Source organism: Colletes gigas, unplaced genomic scaffold, assembly GCF_013123115.1.
Source record: "Colletes gigas isolate AHSC1104 unplaced genomic scaffold, ASM1312311v1 Colletes_gigas_Sc00004, whole genome shotgun sequence".
Classification (NCBI taxonomy): domain Eukaryota; kingdom Metazoa; phylum Arthropoda; class Insecta; order Hymenoptera; family Colletidae; genus Colletes; species Colletes gigas.
Window position 1 is genome coordinate 757,956 of NW_025106633.1, and position 18,245 is coordinate 776,200.

An 18,245-nucleotide genomic window follows, 5' to 3' on the forward strand; every position below is an offset into this window, starting at 1 on the left:
GCATAGATGAATATTTGACAGTAGTTCTGGTACGTGTTCATAATTATAGGGGGTGAAATTGCCCTTTGGGCTTCGTAAAAAGAGATACAAAAATTTTATAAAAATATTCAAAAACGTGGAAGCACAATAGAATTGGCTTTAAGGTTTCATTCGATTCCAAGCTTTCGTTTTTGTTCGTATTCGTTATACCTTGTTCGCAAATGGTAAATCGATATACTCGTGGAAAAGAGCATTTATCGAAATATTTGAATTGCGTGTCGTTTTTGAAAAATGTTATTCCACCGTTTTGGTGAAAATCACGAACGCTAACGATCACGCGTTCGAAGTTTCCTTGTTTCCAATTTATTTCCAAAGTGTTGACTTTTTTCACCTCTCAGATTTGAAACTTTTCGTAATATTTCGCGTTTAATTGTTCCGTGTAACGCGTTCAAAGTCGAATTTAAAAGCGTAATGTATAATTACACAGAGAGAGAAAAAATGTCAGAGAACAAAATTAAATGGTGCTATGTATCCCACATTTCTGTACTGCTCGTATGCGTGCTTGTGCATTAATGCGCTCGCAAAGTGCAGGCTGAACTTTTAAAAATAAATGCAATTACGTAACTTTTCTTGCATACATCGATTCCTTGGGCTGTGTGCGAAATGTATTATGGTAATACGAAAGTAAACTACACCAGACATTTCAACGTTCTTGGTACACGGTACGATATTAAGCGTGAATAAGGTCGTATAGATAAGAGAATGTTTAAAGGTACGTATAATTAAAAAAGTTGTAATATCTCGCCAACTATTGAGTTTACGTTTATATTACCATAACGCTGTTGCACGTAGGGAGGACCAAGGAATTGATTCGTGCATGGAAAATCATATAGCAGCAGAACGTATAATAATTCTTGAGCAACGACGTGACGCGATAACGAAACTGAATAATATCACGAAGGGTTAATTTTGCCCTGTTAAAACTGTTCTCGTATCTCCGATGGAAGATATCTCCGAGACACCCTGTACGTACAATATATCCACGGTCTTTTTATTTGCGTAATCAAGGTAATAAAGAAGCTATCTATCAATCAATCTCTATAGTAGGTCGTGCCGATCAAGCGAAGATTCATTTTCTTTTCAAAGTCTTCGGTCGATAATTGAGTTGAACTTGACGTCGCAAGCGGGGAATAAATTACTCGCGATTCCCCGACTAATGCATTGAAAAATATTCGTCGAGGAATTCGAGAATAATTTTCAAGAAATTTTTCGTCATTGTTGCGGACTGAAATTGAAGAATTTCCTTTATTCAACGGAAAGACCCATTCTATCGTTATTATCATTCGCGACGACCTTCCGCGTGAACCAGGATTCCCAGCCTTGACTCGATTAAAAACAAAGGAAAGACACAGGTTCAATAGTCTATTAGATATACGAGTAGCTTTGTTCTCGTATGTTCCGGTGTGCAATCGACTCGCGACGAAGTAAACATGTCCATCGCGTTAAATGCAATCTGTCCTATTTTCGTTTCTCTACTCTCCAGTGCTATCAAACGTTAATAAAATCACGATTAATATTATTTCATCGTATCTTGTGCAAACTGAGCTACTAACATGTAATATTTTTAAAAGCTTCGATCTTTTGCAAAATAGTTTATCGTGAAAAATGCATAAATAGTAAAAACCTCAGTTTCGTTCAAAACAGTTTCAATAAACTCCATGGAAAATGTGAGCAAATATTTTTCAATGTTATACGAATTTTAAAGAATTATTTTTTAATCCAGTGCTATCAAATATTAATAAAATCACGATTAATATTATTTCATCGTATCTTGTGCAAACTGAGCTACTAACATGTAATATTTTTAAAAGCTTCGATCTGTTGCAAAATAGTTTATCGTGAAAAATGCATAAACAGTAGAACATCTCGTCTTCGTTCAAAAAGTTTCAATAAACTCCATGGAAAATGTAAGAAAATATTTTTCAATATTATACGAATTTTAAAGAATTATTTTTTAATCCAGTGCTATCAAATATTAATAAAATTACGATTAATGTTATTTTATCTTATCTTGTGCAAACTGAGCTTCTAACATGTCGTAATATTTTTAAAAGCTTCGATCTGTTGCAAAATAGTTTATCGTGAAAAATGCATAAACAGTAGAACATCTCGTCTTCGTTCAAAAAGTTTCAATAAACTCCATGGAAAATGTAAGAAAATATTTTTCAATATTATACGAATTTTAGAGTATTATTTTTTAAATTCGACACTGTCGATTTAACTATCTTTTTTTTTAAGGATACGTAATGTTTCATGCATGTGTTTAAAGTAGATCAAAAAATATTAATTTGAAAAATAAGTCAACGTTCCTTTACTAAGAATAATTCTGACGTCGTTGGATATGTCAATAAAAAATGCTTGCGTTCGATTCGAATTAATTTATGTATACGTTAAAAAGTAGAAATTTGGAAAATAATTCAACGTCTCTTTACTAAAAATAGTATTGACATCGTTGATTATGTCAATAAAAAATGCTTGGATTCGAATCGAATTAATTTATGTATACGTCAAAAAATAGAAATTTGAAAAATAAGTCAACGTTTCTTTACTAAAAATAGTAGTGACATCGTTGGTTATGTCAATAAAAAATGCTTGCGTTCGAATCGAATAGTCGGGAAACTACCGATCGAATTAAAATAAAATTAACATTTCCACGCTTTGGTTTACCTGCCAGTTGGATCCGTCCGATCAGCTCGTTCCGGCCGATGTTATCAAAGTCCATTACCATCACGTCCAACGAACACTCACGAATCTTTTCCCAGGGCACGTTGAAGGAGAACGCTTCGTTGAAAACCGGGTTCAGAGTGCACTTGAATATCGGGGTCTTTCGTTTCTCGATTCTCTTGTCGCCGAATTGCAGCCACACTTTCACGTAAGGATCTAAACAACGAGACAGAAAAAGGGGGATCCTCGCTCTCCGTTCCCCGTTACCGCCACCGTTCCGCGCCCGCCATTTGCATTCGCCCCGTCTCACCTGACTTCCCGTTGATATCCTTCGCCTTCAGGTTCCTTGCTTTCATGAGCGTCAGAGTCAGCACGGAATTGCTCGGATGATAGCACAACGAGCATAATAGCTCTCCGCATTTGTCCTTTGCCGGAGGCTTAAGAGCTTTCCAAAAGTTAGGTTTCTCCGAGAAGTCGACCTACGAACCGTCGAATCGATTAGAGATAGGGGGAGGGGGAGGAGGAGGGGGGGTCGACGTGCAAGCTCTGCGGTATTCAGTGTCGGGCGAAATGTAATATAATCGATGATTAACGATTATGACTGCTGCGCGATCAAACCCGATGATGCATGGTTACGAATGCTGAGTAATCAGTAAATTATTAATAAATGGCTCGTGTAATCGAACCGCGGGCAATTATTGGACACGGGTAGCCGGTTAATGGCGGAAACGATTACAGTATTCATTTTTATCGAGCCAGTAAGTTGATAATAGGCACGCTAATAACGATACTTAAACGTACCCTTCGGAGATTGTACACTTGTTAAGTTATTAGGTTTATCGATTGTGAAACTAATTTGCTTTTAATGGAATGTTTCAGCCGGCATAAAACATACGGGGCGGGTCGCTACATGCTGCCGTTCAAAGTAGAGATTCTCTAAATGAAATTAAAATCAATCGATGCCCCTCGACATTCTTTGCAAAAAAGTGTTAACCTATTTGTAATAAAAAATCATTAGTTCAGGAGATATTTTAATATTAATGTTATCAGAAAATTATGACTACTTTGTTAATGGTGTAATGGTTTTATCTACAGGAAACGTTTAATGCGATGACCTTTCTGAATCGATAGATTTATGGTTCCAGTAATGACACGATCACTCACATTAACCATGGTAGTTATACAACTTATTTTTCAAGTCGAACTATTTTCACATGTTGAGTAAAATTGTAAACAAAGCACTAAGTACGAAGACATGTATTATCGATGCAGGAAGTGTTGTGTAATGTACATTAAATTCATAATATTGATGAGAGAGTCTCTGGCAACATTAAAATTAAAATATCTCCTAAATTGATGATTTTTTAACATAAATGGATTAATACTTTTTTGTAGAGAATATCAAGTAGTATCGATTGATGCAATAAAAAATATATAATTCTGTTTAAATAATCGTTGACCTTCAAGTGCCCTCTACACGTCCACCTACAAGAAAATCAGTAATTCTAGATGGGGATATGTGTAACGACCTATCCTGTACATGGTCTTTTTTTTTGAAGCTAAAAATATTATGAATCACCGACGCTTCGATTCTGACACGATTTAAAGACGTAACAAATTTTATTCACGATCAACGAAGGGAAATTATATATTCATCAGTAGACTAGCTTCCGTTTACGCTCTATTCCTAACTTTGTTTGTACATTAGAATCCATCGATTCTGACGCAAATAAAAATTAACGGCATACTTTCCCAAGAATTACCATCCACGCCTTTGGAATAGCCCGCGTGATTGCAGGCTAGAAATCTAATTTATTATCGTTGATTAATCCGCGCGACGAATACGTAATTGACGATCGCGATTCCCGTGATTACTTGCAATTAATTAATGGCCAGCTACGACGATACCGAGCCTCGGAGCGTCCGTAGAAACGAACATGGCGGGTAACGAGAATTACCTGGCAGAGAGGCAGAAACATCTCCCCGATGGAATCGTCCCTCGAGAATCGATCGTAGTCGAACACGTGTAAATGCAGCACTCTGCTCTGCAACTTTTGAATCGGGAAACCTGCGATACGGGCAGAAAGTTGTCGGAATGGGTACACGGAGCCGTGTCGTGCTGAAATTCGACTTTACTCGATTTCGCGTTCCCTCATACCTTCGAAGTAGAACGTCTCGTTCCACCGTGGGTTCAGCGTGCGCCTTTTTATCTTCGTCTCGAGCCGGTGCTTTTTGTCCGGCAGAAGGGTCACGCGAACGTAAGGGTCGGACGTCCCGGACAGATCCTTCGCCGGCAAATCTTTACCCTGAAATCAAGTTACGAGTCTCCGCTGAAAGGTGATGCTCGACGAATTTATCTCCGTTCGAACCGTTCGAATATTTCAATTATAGCCGCGTCACGAACTCGCGTACTAATTGGCTACAAAATGGCCGACGCGCAGCGAACCTCGGGGCGAAGAAAACTTTGTGAAACGTTATTTGTAAAATAAGAATTTATAAAAAAGTTATTTCTACGAAAATCGATAATAATACCTTCATTTTATTCCCAGCATCCACGAGTTATTATTTTGGATAAATAAGTTACTTACTTGATACTCCTATAAATATTTTTACTGATAAAAAGAACATCTTTGTACACTGTGGAGCGTAACTATAGCACCACTGACTGATTTTTTAAATTTTTATGATTTGAAAGAAAAATTGAAAGAAAGTAATTGTACAACGTGAAGAAGCATTGTAACTAATGAAGTTTACAATACTAAGATATAATAGGATAGAATATAGGGTATTGAAAAAAGAAATATTATATTAGAAGATAGATTATTACGGAAAAAGAGTTTTATGTTATATTTTTATAGTATATTATAACTACACTGCGGATGCTTATGTCAATAAAATATGTCAAATATGTATCAATAACATGCCAAAATATACAGGAATATGCAAAATATACTCAAACTATGTTTAAATAATTGTATTACTTAAACATAATAATAATCAATTATAATGTCAGTTACAATGTGTTCCTAAAATTCTTCGATAATTTCGACAAATACTTTTTTAATAGGAGATATTAAATTATTTACAAGTGGAGAATACTGACGTACTTCTTTTGTAATTTTATTAAAAGAAATGCAATATACATATATGACATATGTTAATACTATTAATATTTAGAAATCGAAAACTTCATTGGTGCTATAGTCGTGCATCCGTAAAATACTTATATTATTAATATATTTTGTCTCAAATAAATGTAATTTTCCCTCTTTTTTCATAACTATAATCTCACTTCAGCCTTATTTCCATAACACTATTAATATCTAGAAATCATCGATTAATACTCTGGAAATCTCGAAAAATTCTAATGGCGCTATAGTTGTGCATCTGTAAAATACTCATGTTATTAATATATTTTGTCTCAAATAAATGTAATTTTCCCTCTTTTTTCATAACTATAATCTCACTTCAGCCTTATTTCCATAACACTATTAATATCTAGAAATCATCGATTAATACTCTGGAACTCTCGAAAAATTCTAATGGCGCTATAGTTGTGCATCTGTAAAATACTCATGTTATTAATATATTTTGTCTCAAATAAATGTAATTTTCCCTCTTTTTTCATAACTATAATCTCACTTCAGCCTTATTTCCATAACACTATTAATATCTAGAAATCATCGATTAATACTCTGGAACTCTCGAAAAATTCTAATGGCGCTATAGTTGTGCATCCGTAAAATACTCATGTTATTATTATATTTTGCCTTAAATAAATGTAATTTTCCCTCTTTTTTCGTTACTATAATTTCAATTCAGCCTTCTTTAAAAGACACTATTAATATCTAGAAATCATTGATTAATACTCTGGAAATCTCGAAAATTCTAATGGAAAATTTGGAACATTTTAAAGAACCAATCCTTCTTTCCCCCTACAAATGCATTTACTGTAAGATCCACGTTAAAAAAGTAAGTCGAAGGCAAACAGATACGAATTTATGTTGTGAAGAGATTTGAAGAAAATAAAACTTTTATACAAAATATTTACAGAGACTCGAGTGGAGATAGAACAATGTATACATCTACAAATCCGCGTAACTGGAGGACTGTGGTATCATGGAAACGCACTTTATGGACAAAAGGACGGATTTCTTTCACATCGTGAACACCGCTCAAAAGCATTCTTTGAAGCTCAACGTGGTATCTATCGATGTATGTCGCATTACGCTTTAAAGCTTTAAACTTTCTATAACTCCACGTGTGTCTTTCAACTCATTATCTGCGTTTTCAAAGTCTGATTCGATTCCATTTTCAATATTTATTCATGTTTAATGCAATGGACACCGGAAAAAGTTCGTTCCAAGCAATTTTCAGCACAGTGTGACGATATTAATATGGAAAATTTATCTAGTTTCTCGATTGATTCTCCATTTTCATACGTTCGTTACGTTTTAGCAAAACCATAAAAATGCGTCCCTTTTTTGTTTCGCAGAAGCGAGTTTAAAGTTGGCGGGACGGCGCGAAATTGATTCAAATGGTTTGAAACAAAGCAACGGAACGCTAGAACACGTTTTGGAGTAATTTTCGAGGCGTCCATTCGTCACCAGGGATGAAGAATTACGCGAATAAAACTTTCGACGGATAAGGGATGGCGGATGGAAAGTTTCACCACATCCTACGGTTCGAATCTCTCCGCGACTGCACACCTATTTTCGTCCACGACGAACTTTCCCGGAAATAAGCATTTCAGAAACAACGATAACGTTAAAACGGCCTTTACCTAATTTTTCGCGAGAAGAAACTCGAGACTTTTGCATTACCGTAGCTCGCGAGCTTCGCGGAACGTTGGAAAAAATTTGGACTGTTTTATTGGAATGAAAATTGTATTGCAAGAAAGTTGTGACTGTTTGAAGTTCACAGTGTAAATCCCCACGAACTTTTTCCGGTTATTTAATAATAACTTCTCGGACCAGGATGGCCGCGGTTGAAAAATTCTGTTTAATGAAATTGTCGTGGAATAATATCGCCGGGAACGTTCGCGTGCTCGTTTCGTGTTCCCTGTTAAGGCAATAAAAAGATGATTAATTAGCAGTCCGTCGTTGAATGTGGATCAATTCTGACCCATATTCCGTCTTTGTTATCAAACGTTTTCTACATTGTTTATGTTATCTTCCCGGTCACTTGATGTTTTCATTGACTCTATTTGTCGCACAGTAGGCGATAAGAAAATGGTCCCTCTGGGCAACGAGGACTACAATGAGACGCGATGCAATCATTTTTAATTAGAACATCGAGCACGGAATTTCGAGAAGGAACAAAGCTACTCCATCTTTTATGTGTGCACAACCAACGACCGTAAATATAGGATAAAATACGACGAATTTCAGAATATATTCGTAAACTAATGTTATCAAACTAATTAAAATGTGAAATAACATTTTTATTAAGAAGTTAGCGAGGATCAGAATAGACCCGGTCCCGCCACTGTAAATATAGGATAAAATACGACGAATTTCAGAATATATTCGTAAACTAATTTTGTCGAACTAACTAAATTGTGAAATTACATTTTTATTAAGAGGTTAGCGTGGGTCAGAATAGACACGGTTCCGCCATTCGTTCGTTAACACAGTTTTAATTGAAAAACTATGACGCAATATCATTGAGTACCTGGTAGAAAATAAATTGTGAATTAAAAAGATAATATTTGAAAGGGAACAAGACCGATTTAAGCTACGAATATTTGATGTATTCCTTTACCAGTATATATTATAAAAGAATTTTTTACTTCGTAGAATGTCTGAATGGATTTATCGGAGCGTGCATCGAGAACCGTTGTTCCAGAGCAATCAGACGCGATACGAAGCGACAAAAATTAAAAGCCAAAGTCCCAGAGCGGAATCACGGGAGAAAGAAGGTTTCCGCATCGAACCACTAACCTGTATAATACGAAGGATGAGCGTGGTATTCTGAAAGTCGTACTCCAGGCTGAAATGAATTTGGCCAACGTTTTCGCTAGGTTCCGAGTTGTCGATGTACATGTCGACCAAGGACATGGATCTGCTTTGTAGGAAAGCTTTCTGAAACGAGATACATCGAAACGGAATCGATCGTTGGGTTCTTTCTTTTCCGATCTTCCCGAACAACGCTCGGGTCTAACAATACAAGTGGAAACACATTACTATCGCGTTACGTGTACGCGAAACACGAGCACCGGGTTTCCAGTTATTTTTAAATTGCTCCAAGACACAGTCCCGTCATCTGTGTTTTACGTGACATAACGTTAACATGTGGATCAACACACGATATGCACATGCTCGTTAACATTGAGGTTAGTACAGTGTTCTATTTAATAGACGATATGTAGACCTCGGTAGCGGACACAAAGCAGGGAGAGGAAGATTGCCACAGGGGTTGAAATTCCCCTCCCCCTTCGATACAAAAAAAAGAAAATCTATAAAATGAGACTAATGAGAATGGCTGCTAGAATGAAACTGTAATTATTATTTCGCGTCTTTTATTAGCCTCCGTCCACTTCGATATACGTTATTTTCTATATGAAAATTGGTATTTAACGAGTCAATAAAAAGAAAGTTTATTTTTCTATGTGAACAATATTTGTTTCTTTCCAAGTTCGTTTAAATAGACACGTGTTTCCACTTTTGATAACGAGTCGACGAGACGCTTCGATATTATACATTCTCGATTCGAGATTTGATTTTCGGCCAAGTCTGTCCATAAATAATAACGATTTGGCCAGAAATTACATAGGCAAATTCTAGAAATAAGATTACACACAAATTTTGCTCGAAATCTAATCCCTTCTCGAAACGAGAACACAAATATCATCTTAATAGCCAAAATGCAATCTGCATGCTTCAAAACCTGTTTAAATACTTTCCCGACAGACGGGCAAACAAAAACGGTAACTGTTAATTGGGGAAATACTTCCGACGAACGGGAGCGCGGAGAAAAAGCTGGTTGAAAATATTGTTCCAAGGGGCGTCCGGATTTGGCACGGAATCACCGTTTTACGAGCCGCTGGAAAAACGATCGGGAGCCCCCGCGTGTTCGTCCGCAAACGCCATCTGTTTTTTTTTCTCCAAAAGAACATGTTTCCCGACTGAACGTACCGACGGGTGATCCCCTTTGACATTCTGCAGCTGTTTGTTTTGCGCGCCAGCGGTCGGCGTGCGGGGCTCCCCCGTCCCAGCGGCGACGCCGGCGACGCCGCTGCCGGAAATGGCGTTCGCGCCTGACCCGATGCCGCTGGTTCCAGCGTTTGCATTCCCGATGCCGGATCCGGAGCCAGACCCCGACCCAGACCCCGACCCCGACCCGGAACCACTGCCACCTAGTGCTGCGCTCGACGTCGATCCGCTCGCTCCTGCGCTTCCTGCGCTCGACCCGACCACGCCGCTTCCTCCGACGCCGGTTCCACCGGTCGTACCCGCCGCCTTGTTCGCCGGACTACCGGTCGTTCTGAAACAAAACCGACACACCGACCACTCCTTTACATCTTCTTCTTACCCCGACGGCTTCTTTCCCCTTCCCCTCCCTTTGCTTTCATCGAGGTCGCCGTTGTCGACATTTCTCGCTATCGATTTCCTCCTATTTCCATTAATTAACCCTCTATAACCCCTGTGTGGTGGACTCTCGAGTTGCACATTCCCCGTCTACCCGCGCAATACTGCCTCGCTTCTTGAGCCAATTTGCGTTACGGATACTTGCAATCACCTGCACCCGCCGTCTAAGTTTTCCTCGGCGGCTGCATTATTAATTACACTATCGAGTGGCTGTTGTTCCGAGTTCGATCAGATCCGAGGATGAGAAAAGCTCTCCACACGAAGTCTGACGATCTCTGTTCGATTGCAAGAAGAGAGGCAGTAGTTCGTTTTTATGAACCCGCTTGCCAAGATTGAGTAACTGGGTGAAAAGATTCACATAGTAATGGACATTTTAGGTATTATTAAGACCGTTGTGACTGACTATTCTTGGTAACCATCCTTTCAAACTCTTATCGTATTGTGGTGCTCCTGAAGGCAGAACAAGGAAAAGAGATATTGGGTAGTCAATCATGGAGTGTATCAGTTAAGCGCTTGCGAGAGAGCGATCCCTCTGGTGGTGATTACCAGAGATAAAAAATAAATTTAATATTTCCAGAATACGTGAAATATCACTACTATATAAATTCGTCTAAAGACCCTATAGTGACTCAAACCTGGCATGTTGTCCCAAAGTACAATTACGATTACCACAGTGTGCACAAGACAGCAAAGTAGAAGGGTTGACTTAAAGACCAGCCAAAACAGTTTTGGTTATAGAGGGTAAATGTCACGTCGTTGAAAACGAAATCAACGACAACGACGACCGGAGAGGGAACTATTGACTACGACGAACAACGTCTCAGGGGTAGTATCTAAAGCACGCAGGCTACGAAGCATCGCGCATATTGCGTTCGTCTCTTTTTCTACCCAGCTCTAAAACATTCAGACTAAACAGGCGCGACGGTACGTTTCGAAGGATATTCTGCGAATATCCGAAACCGGAGATCGGGTACAGTGTTGCCCCCCAGGCTGTTCCGTGGCCTGTGACAACCCGAAGGACAGGTAAATGTTCCAGGAATTAAGTGGTGTCCGTTCATCCCCGGCACTGTACACAGTATATTGCCTCTCGGGTTGTGACAGAGCTCTGGACTTGGCTGCGACAGCCTGAGAGTGGTGAAGTTTAACCGTTGTTATCTCTCAGATTTCATTCGTGTACAGTATATTGCTTGTCGTATCGTTACCAGGTTCGGGACCGAGGTGTGACAACCTGAGGTTCGGGTATTCAAAATTTGATCCTAATTGTCTTTCTGAACGAACTCGACATTTTATGCCGTATATCGTCTCTTTGGCTTTCTACCAATCTGCGACAACCCGAGAGACAGGTAGATGAAACTTGATCTTTTTTTTCAGGGCTGTGACAAGGCAGGGGCAGAAGGCAATCGTCGTTAAAAGCAAACAAATAATTACATGTCTCGTAATCGATTCTTATTTTATCCTTATCCATACTCGTAAAAATAAACCGCCTGATTCGACTATGAGACATAATTTCTTCTAACGCATGCATTATCCAACATTACAAAAAAAAGAGTTAAACTGCTCTAACGCTTTATCTATTATTTGCGGAATACAAATTACGATCACGTGAAACTATTTTACGTATCTTGATAATCGATACTGAAACGATCAATTTACTTTTCATAACTAAAAACTTACGAAAGAATAGATAAAACGATATTTTCTACGTCGGTTTTCTCTACGAAGATTTGGGAATCGAAATTTTGTTATCAGAACGATGCAGAACACGCAATGTGTATCTATGTCTACTGCAAAGGGAACGAAGGGCACCAAAGTACCTAGGCACAGCCCTGGTTTTGTATCGTCGCGACAATCTGAGAGACAGTAAGGTGAATTTTGAACGCTGTTACTTTTCCAGCGACTTCGTGCACGCTATATTGTCTCTGCTGTGACAACTTAAGAGACGAATAGGTGAAATTTGGTCGCTCTTATCTCCCCGGCTCGTTTACCATCGTGTGCATTATATTGCCTCTCGGGTTGTTACAGGGCTTGGGACACGAGTTGTAATAACCTGAGAGACAAATAGGTAGGAATCATCTCTTGGAACACGCTCGCATTTTTCATTCGATGGTTATCTTTCTAGCTGGCGCATTATATTGCTCCTCGGGTTGTTACAAGGCACGGGGACACGACTTGCGCCAACCTGAGAGATTTATAGGTCCAATTTTATCGCAGTTATCTCTCAGGTATCGCGCTCGTCTTTGTACACAGTACTTTGCTTCTTGTGTTGTTACGGGGCTCGGGAGGAAACTGTGACAACTTGAGAGACAGATTGGTGAAATTTGCTTGCCGTTGTGTCTCCCCGACGCGCTCGTATTCGTATATTGCCTCTCGGGTTGTTATACGACTCGGGACTGACAATGAGCAGTGGCAACTTGAGGGACGCACAGGCGAAATTTAGATCGCTGTTCACCGGTCGCGACTTTGTACACACCGGGGACGAGAGTGAGAAAGAATGAGAGTGTGATGTGGTTGTCGGTGATGGGTACGACTGTGACAACCTGAGAGACAGTATTTTACAACGGGGACGCGAAGTGTGAAACAATGAACGTGATCGGGGATCAGGGAACAGGGTTCGTGCGAGTGTTTTCTCAGGATACGATGGGGGAATTAACTACGCGACAACTCGAGGGACACGTTGCTGTACAAATTCGTGGCCGTACACGAGTTGCGTACATTGTTCGTCGGTCGAACGGATAAAACGTTCGGCGTGTGCGATCGCAACGGTGTGCCCAAAGGGATCAAGGGTCTAAAAGACAGATTAATCGAATAGAACTACTTACGCAATTAAAGCAGCGCCCATCCGAGAACGGAATATTTCCATTAGGAAGGAAAAATTGAAAGAGAAGATAGAAGAGTCAAGTGAAGCAGTATGAGAGAAACAATAGGTATCGAGTAAAAATTGTTTTCGCTATTCTCCAACACGTTCGTATACTTACTCCAATTGCGCTCTGGATTCCAACGGTAACACGCCGAAAGGAGGCATGAAACAAAAGAAAATGTAACAGGAGTTAATGAATTTGGATGAACCTGAACTCGTCGTGAAGGATTTCGATAGACGAAAGGAGAGAGAACTAAGAAAAAAAAGGGAAAAAGAAGAAGAATAGAGACGGAGAACTTTCGCTTCCACGTGAGATTCGAGGCTCTCGCGTCGGCGTGTCTCGCAGGGTCGCAACCTTAACCTTTAACGGTACTTTCGTACGTCTGAATCGAGGGGAAGAAAGAAGCAAAATCATCGTCCGAGTCGGGTGCATCGCGAACGGTTGCATCAAGCACCGGCGCCGCATGAAAATCTGGAAAGCAGCAGCGAGAGGAAGGCTACTCGGAGCGGGAGAGAACCGGATATTATAGACAGGGAAAGTCAGAGTGAGTGAGAGAGAAAGAGATAGAAAGATGCGCCGAGTGTCGCGAATAGTCGTCCAAGAAGCATAAATCGCTCGCGGACTCGCAAATTGCTGGGACAAGCTATCGATCGTATTAAGGGGTTACGACAGGGTGACAGGCTGACGAACAGGGTAACTCTCGGAATTTTTTTTTCTCGAAGTTGGCTATGCAATTTCATCGAATTGTACAAACCAGTCAGTTTCGATTGCTTTCGTTTAGTTTCGACACACGTAAGTTCCCTTTTTTCGTTTGTTATGAAGTTGTTTAATTTTATAAAAAAGTAAAGTTGTTAGTGCATGTACTTCTTGTTTTGTTAAGCTTTTGTATTCGTGTGTTTTAAGATAGTGATAGTTTTCTTAACGCAACATGGTGGTCGTGATCATCTTAATAAAATTCTCTCTGAAGATGTTTCGCGGTCGTTTTTAAGGCAATTCTGTCTAACGATTTTGATTATAAAATCGTTTAATTAATCACGCGATAATTATTGAGTATATAATTTTAGAGTTTATTCAATTTGAACGTCCTCGGAGATAACTGAGTAATATCGTCGGAGAGGTCAATATTATAAAGATGGCTGCGACCTCGACGTCGAGTTAAGATTTTAAATGCAGAAGTTCGAAAGTTAGGTACGCTATTTAAAATAAACTATGAATTAGATAGGAAATTGTAAATAATTTGTTGAAGTCTCGAAATCAAAATAATAAAATGCTTGTTATGCGAGTAAAATATTGTTACGTAAGAACATTTACGTGCAACTGTTAGCGTACGCGGCGAATTCAATGGATTTTTAATTGCATTATGCGGATTTATTCATCGAATGCTCAAAGTTTAACCCCTCGCAAAAGCACACCATATAATCACGAAAGCTGACTGAATGCTGCCAATTATAATCATCTTGATTGAAGTAGTGAGGTCGCATCACGGCAAAGGCACTCAGCTTGCCATTTGGTCGCGAAAGTGTCAAGTGTTCTTATACGGTGCATTTATGCGCTGCAGCTAATATAAATACAAAACGCAATTTGAAATTTGAATTTTGTCTATTTTATTTCTAATTTACCGATAGAAAAGCCAAAAGAAACAAAAGTAACAAAGTTAGTTTCCACCAGTAGCTCTAGTTTCCAAAATTTTTAACGCACCCGTTTTTTAAATCTAATTCTTCATAGTAGTAACAAATTCAATCAGTCTTATCATTTGTATAGTTCGTAAATGTTAAGTATTAATTTGTAAAGAATCTGTTGTCGAAGATAACTCAATTTCGAAAAAAAGAAAATCAAGAAACGTTACGATGATAAAAAAGGAACAAAAGAAGGGAATTTACGTGTATTTTTATTTATTTTTTAAATCTAAATGTAACGAGAAGGAAGATTTAATATTTAAAATCCTGTGCATAAAATCTGTATTTAACATCGCGTTCGTAAACATTATTTTGGGGTTTTCCAGGAATATGGAGATTTATATTCACAGAGAATTCGCGGTAATTATTAAATACAAAATTCAAAAATCTGTGGATTTCCGTCCAAACCGGACGAAATTTTTTTAGCTACTGTTTACGTACAGGCTACACAATTTACGGAAATATTAGCTACAGAACGAGCTACGAGGCTTCCAACGAGTAAAGGGTTCTCTAAAAGCTCTAATCTAATATACAATTTTAAATCTACGTATGTACAAGTCAACTTTGTTTCAGATGTCTACGTAAAATGCAACCCTTAGCCGTCAGTCATGCTCGACGGAGAAATATCTAATCATGAACAATTTCAGTATACATGTCGAAGAAATTAAAAAAGTCCTTTCACAGTTGCACAAGGGTTTTTTCGTTTGGTATATGTTCAGAGATTCGCAATATGGAGTCTCCGCTACGTTGCCTGAATTCCTCGACTTCGTCACGTAACAGATTGTTTTCTCACTGTCACGACTCCAAGATTCTTGATCTTCAAAAAATGATTGCATCGAGAATTTTAAAAAGGACCAAGAACGAGAATTCCTGTTTTGATCAACAGCGAAACGTTCGACGAAACTGCGTATCCGTCTTCGTTGAAGCATCCCCATGAACGCTACGCGAGTTCTCGCCCTGTCGCCGGATCGCTACCCCTAAATTTCTATCATTAGTTATCAATTTCCCGTGTTGACACTTCTTACCTGGCGGTGTAATACTCGAAGAAGGCAACCAGTATTTCCAAAGACCTCGAGACGGCAGCCCACATGGTTTCTATCGTTCCAAAACTGTTTACAGTCACGACTATCGCGCGTAACCGCGTTCACATTTCCCGGAAACGCGTGCAATTAGTCCGTTCGTACGATTTCGAAGACGCGCGAGTCGCGTGCCCCCGCACGCCTCACTCTCTTCCAAGATGCGTAGATCTCTTCTCTCTTAAATCGAAGACACGCTCGTCGTTCAAAAACACGACGCGAGATCGATCCCGCTGGCTGCGGGATCCGCTATGCTCGATCGTGATCATGCCATGCTCGCGCAACGGTTCCCGGAAGCATCGGTTCGACCATTCTCTACCGGTGCTTTGATCGTACGAGAACTCGGATCAAATCAAAACATTTCCAGGTGGAAAGAATTTTAAAAACTGTCGGAAATTAGAATTCATTGGATGGTAAACGATATTTTCATCCCTGGGACTCCCCTATATCGACACGTATACTTTCATTTTTCTAGACTGATCAGGGAAAGGAATCTTGATTTTGGGAAGCTGATCGGAGCTAGGGAAGATTCTTAATCGGGAATAATTATGGAAAGAATTTCTAAAAGCTGTCGAAAAATAAAAATTTATCGAGCAGTGCTGATAAACATTTCATTTGATATCTTGAACGCCCCTATATTGACACTCGGTGTACTTTTATTTGTCTACACTGGTCAAGGAAAGGAATCTTGGCTTTGAAAGAATTTTAAAAATCGTGGAAAATGAAAATTCATCGAACAGTGCTGATAAACATTCGATATATGATATTTTCATTCCTGGTCTCCCTTATATGCCATGTGGTCCATATATGTGGTTTTATTTTTCTAGTTTTACGATTTTCCATCGGGAATAATAGTGGAAATAATTGATAAAAATTGCTGCAGTTGTTAACCAACAGAGTGTTCCAATTACTAATTCTTAATTGCGATGCACGAGCTTTTAATTTTACGTATCGAATGGAGCATCACGATACTGGAATAAATATAAATTTGTGCACCACGATCCTAGAATAAATATAATTTTAAATGAATATTTCTATCGTTACAAAATGAAGGCAATATTTTAGGTGAATTTTTTCGTCGTGAAAATAAATTATAAATTATAAGTCTTATTCGCTATGTCCGAACTGTAAATTTGGCTTAAGGAATGGTGCACCAAGATCCTAGAATAAATATAATTTTAAATGAATATTTCTATCGTTACAAAAGGAAGGCAATATTTTAGGTGAATTTTTTCGTTGTGAAAAGGGTGAAAATAAATTACAAATTATAAGTCTTTCTGGCGATGCCACGAGCTGTTAATTTGGCGTATGGAATGGTGCACCACGATCCTAGAATAATGTAATTTTGATTTATATAATTTTAAATGAATATTCGTTACAAAAGGAAGGCAATATTTTAGGTGAATTTTTTCGTCGTGAAAAGAGTGAAAATAAATTATAAATTATAAGTCTTACTCGCGATACACGAGCTGTTAATTTGGCGTATGGAATGGTGCACCACGATCCTAGAATAAATATAATTTTAAATGAATATTCCTATCGTTACAAAAGGAAGGCAATATTTTAGGTGAATTTTTTCATCATGAAAATAAATTATAAATTTTAAGTCTTACTCGCGATGCACGAGCTGTTAATTTGGCGTATGGTGCACCACGATCCTAGAATAAATATAATTTTAAACGAATATTCCTATCGTTACAAAAGGAAGGCAATATTCTAGCTGAATTTTTTCATAGTGAAAAGGGTGAAAATAAATTCCAAAGATTGCCTAGGGTGTACGATATGGGGCCTGCGTGGGGGAGGTAGCGAAATAAATCGAAAATTAGTTCGTTCCACCGCGTGAAACGATAGGAGAGACGCGTCGCGACGCCATCTCGGGAAGCGTCTCGCGGCCGCGTGCGAACGTCGTCCTTCGAACGGCCACGAACGTGATCCGTAACGCGCGCAACCGCCGCTTCGAATTATCCAATATGGCGAAAATAACGGGCGACGGCTGAACGACACGGCGAGAATGTACAGGACACGTACAGGACAATGGTGGACAGTAGGTTGACGGAAAGGGAGAAATTTGCTTGTTGGATTGGTCGGGCGAACGGTTGGTCGGTCGGTCGGTCGGTCGGTCGGTCGGTCGGTCGAAAGAAGGGGGTTGTTGGATCGATCTTAGCTACTCGCCGGTACCACCGCCACCGCCGCCACCACCACCGCCGCTGCTATACTTGGTGGAACAAATATAGCGACTCTCGTAAACGCGAGCAGCCAAGACGGTACACAGATTTTATTCATGAATGACGAATAAAAATTTTAGATCACATCGTAAACTAGATTTCCCTCGCGCCTCTCGCC

At 39.1% G+C, this 18,245-nt stretch overlaps 1 protein-coding gene across 8 annotated transcripts in view; it reads right to left on the reverse strand.

Annotated features, from left to right (window-relative positions):
• The window catches only part of LOC122405528 (synaptotagmin-7), a 79,482-nt gene that overhangs the window by 9,285 nt on the left and 51,952 nt on the right, over positions 1-18,245 (reverse strand). For 2 of the 8 annotated variants that reach the window (XM_043410349.1, XM_043410353.1), the window contains 7 exons: positions 13,268-13,279; positions 9,840-10,188; positions 8,646-8,786; positions 4,862-5,009; positions 4,662-4,771; positions 3,014-3,182; positions 2,707-2,919 (listed from right to left, as the gene is read on the reverse strand). In XM_043410349.1, coding sequence (XP_043266284.1) covers positions 2,707-2,919; positions 3,014-3,182; positions 4,662-4,771; positions 4,862-5,009; positions 8,646-8,786; positions 9,840-10,188; positions 13,268-13,279 — 1,142 coding nt within the window. Of the gene's footprint in view, positions 1-2,706; positions 2,920-3,013; positions 3,183-4,661; positions 4,772-4,861; positions 5,010-8,645; positions 8,787-9,839; positions 10,189-13,267; positions 13,280-15,851; positions 16,083-18,245 lie in introns of all 8 variants that reach the window. The other 6 variants (XM_043410352.1, XM_043410351.1, XM_043410354.1 and 3 more) reach the window with 4 other exon arrangements.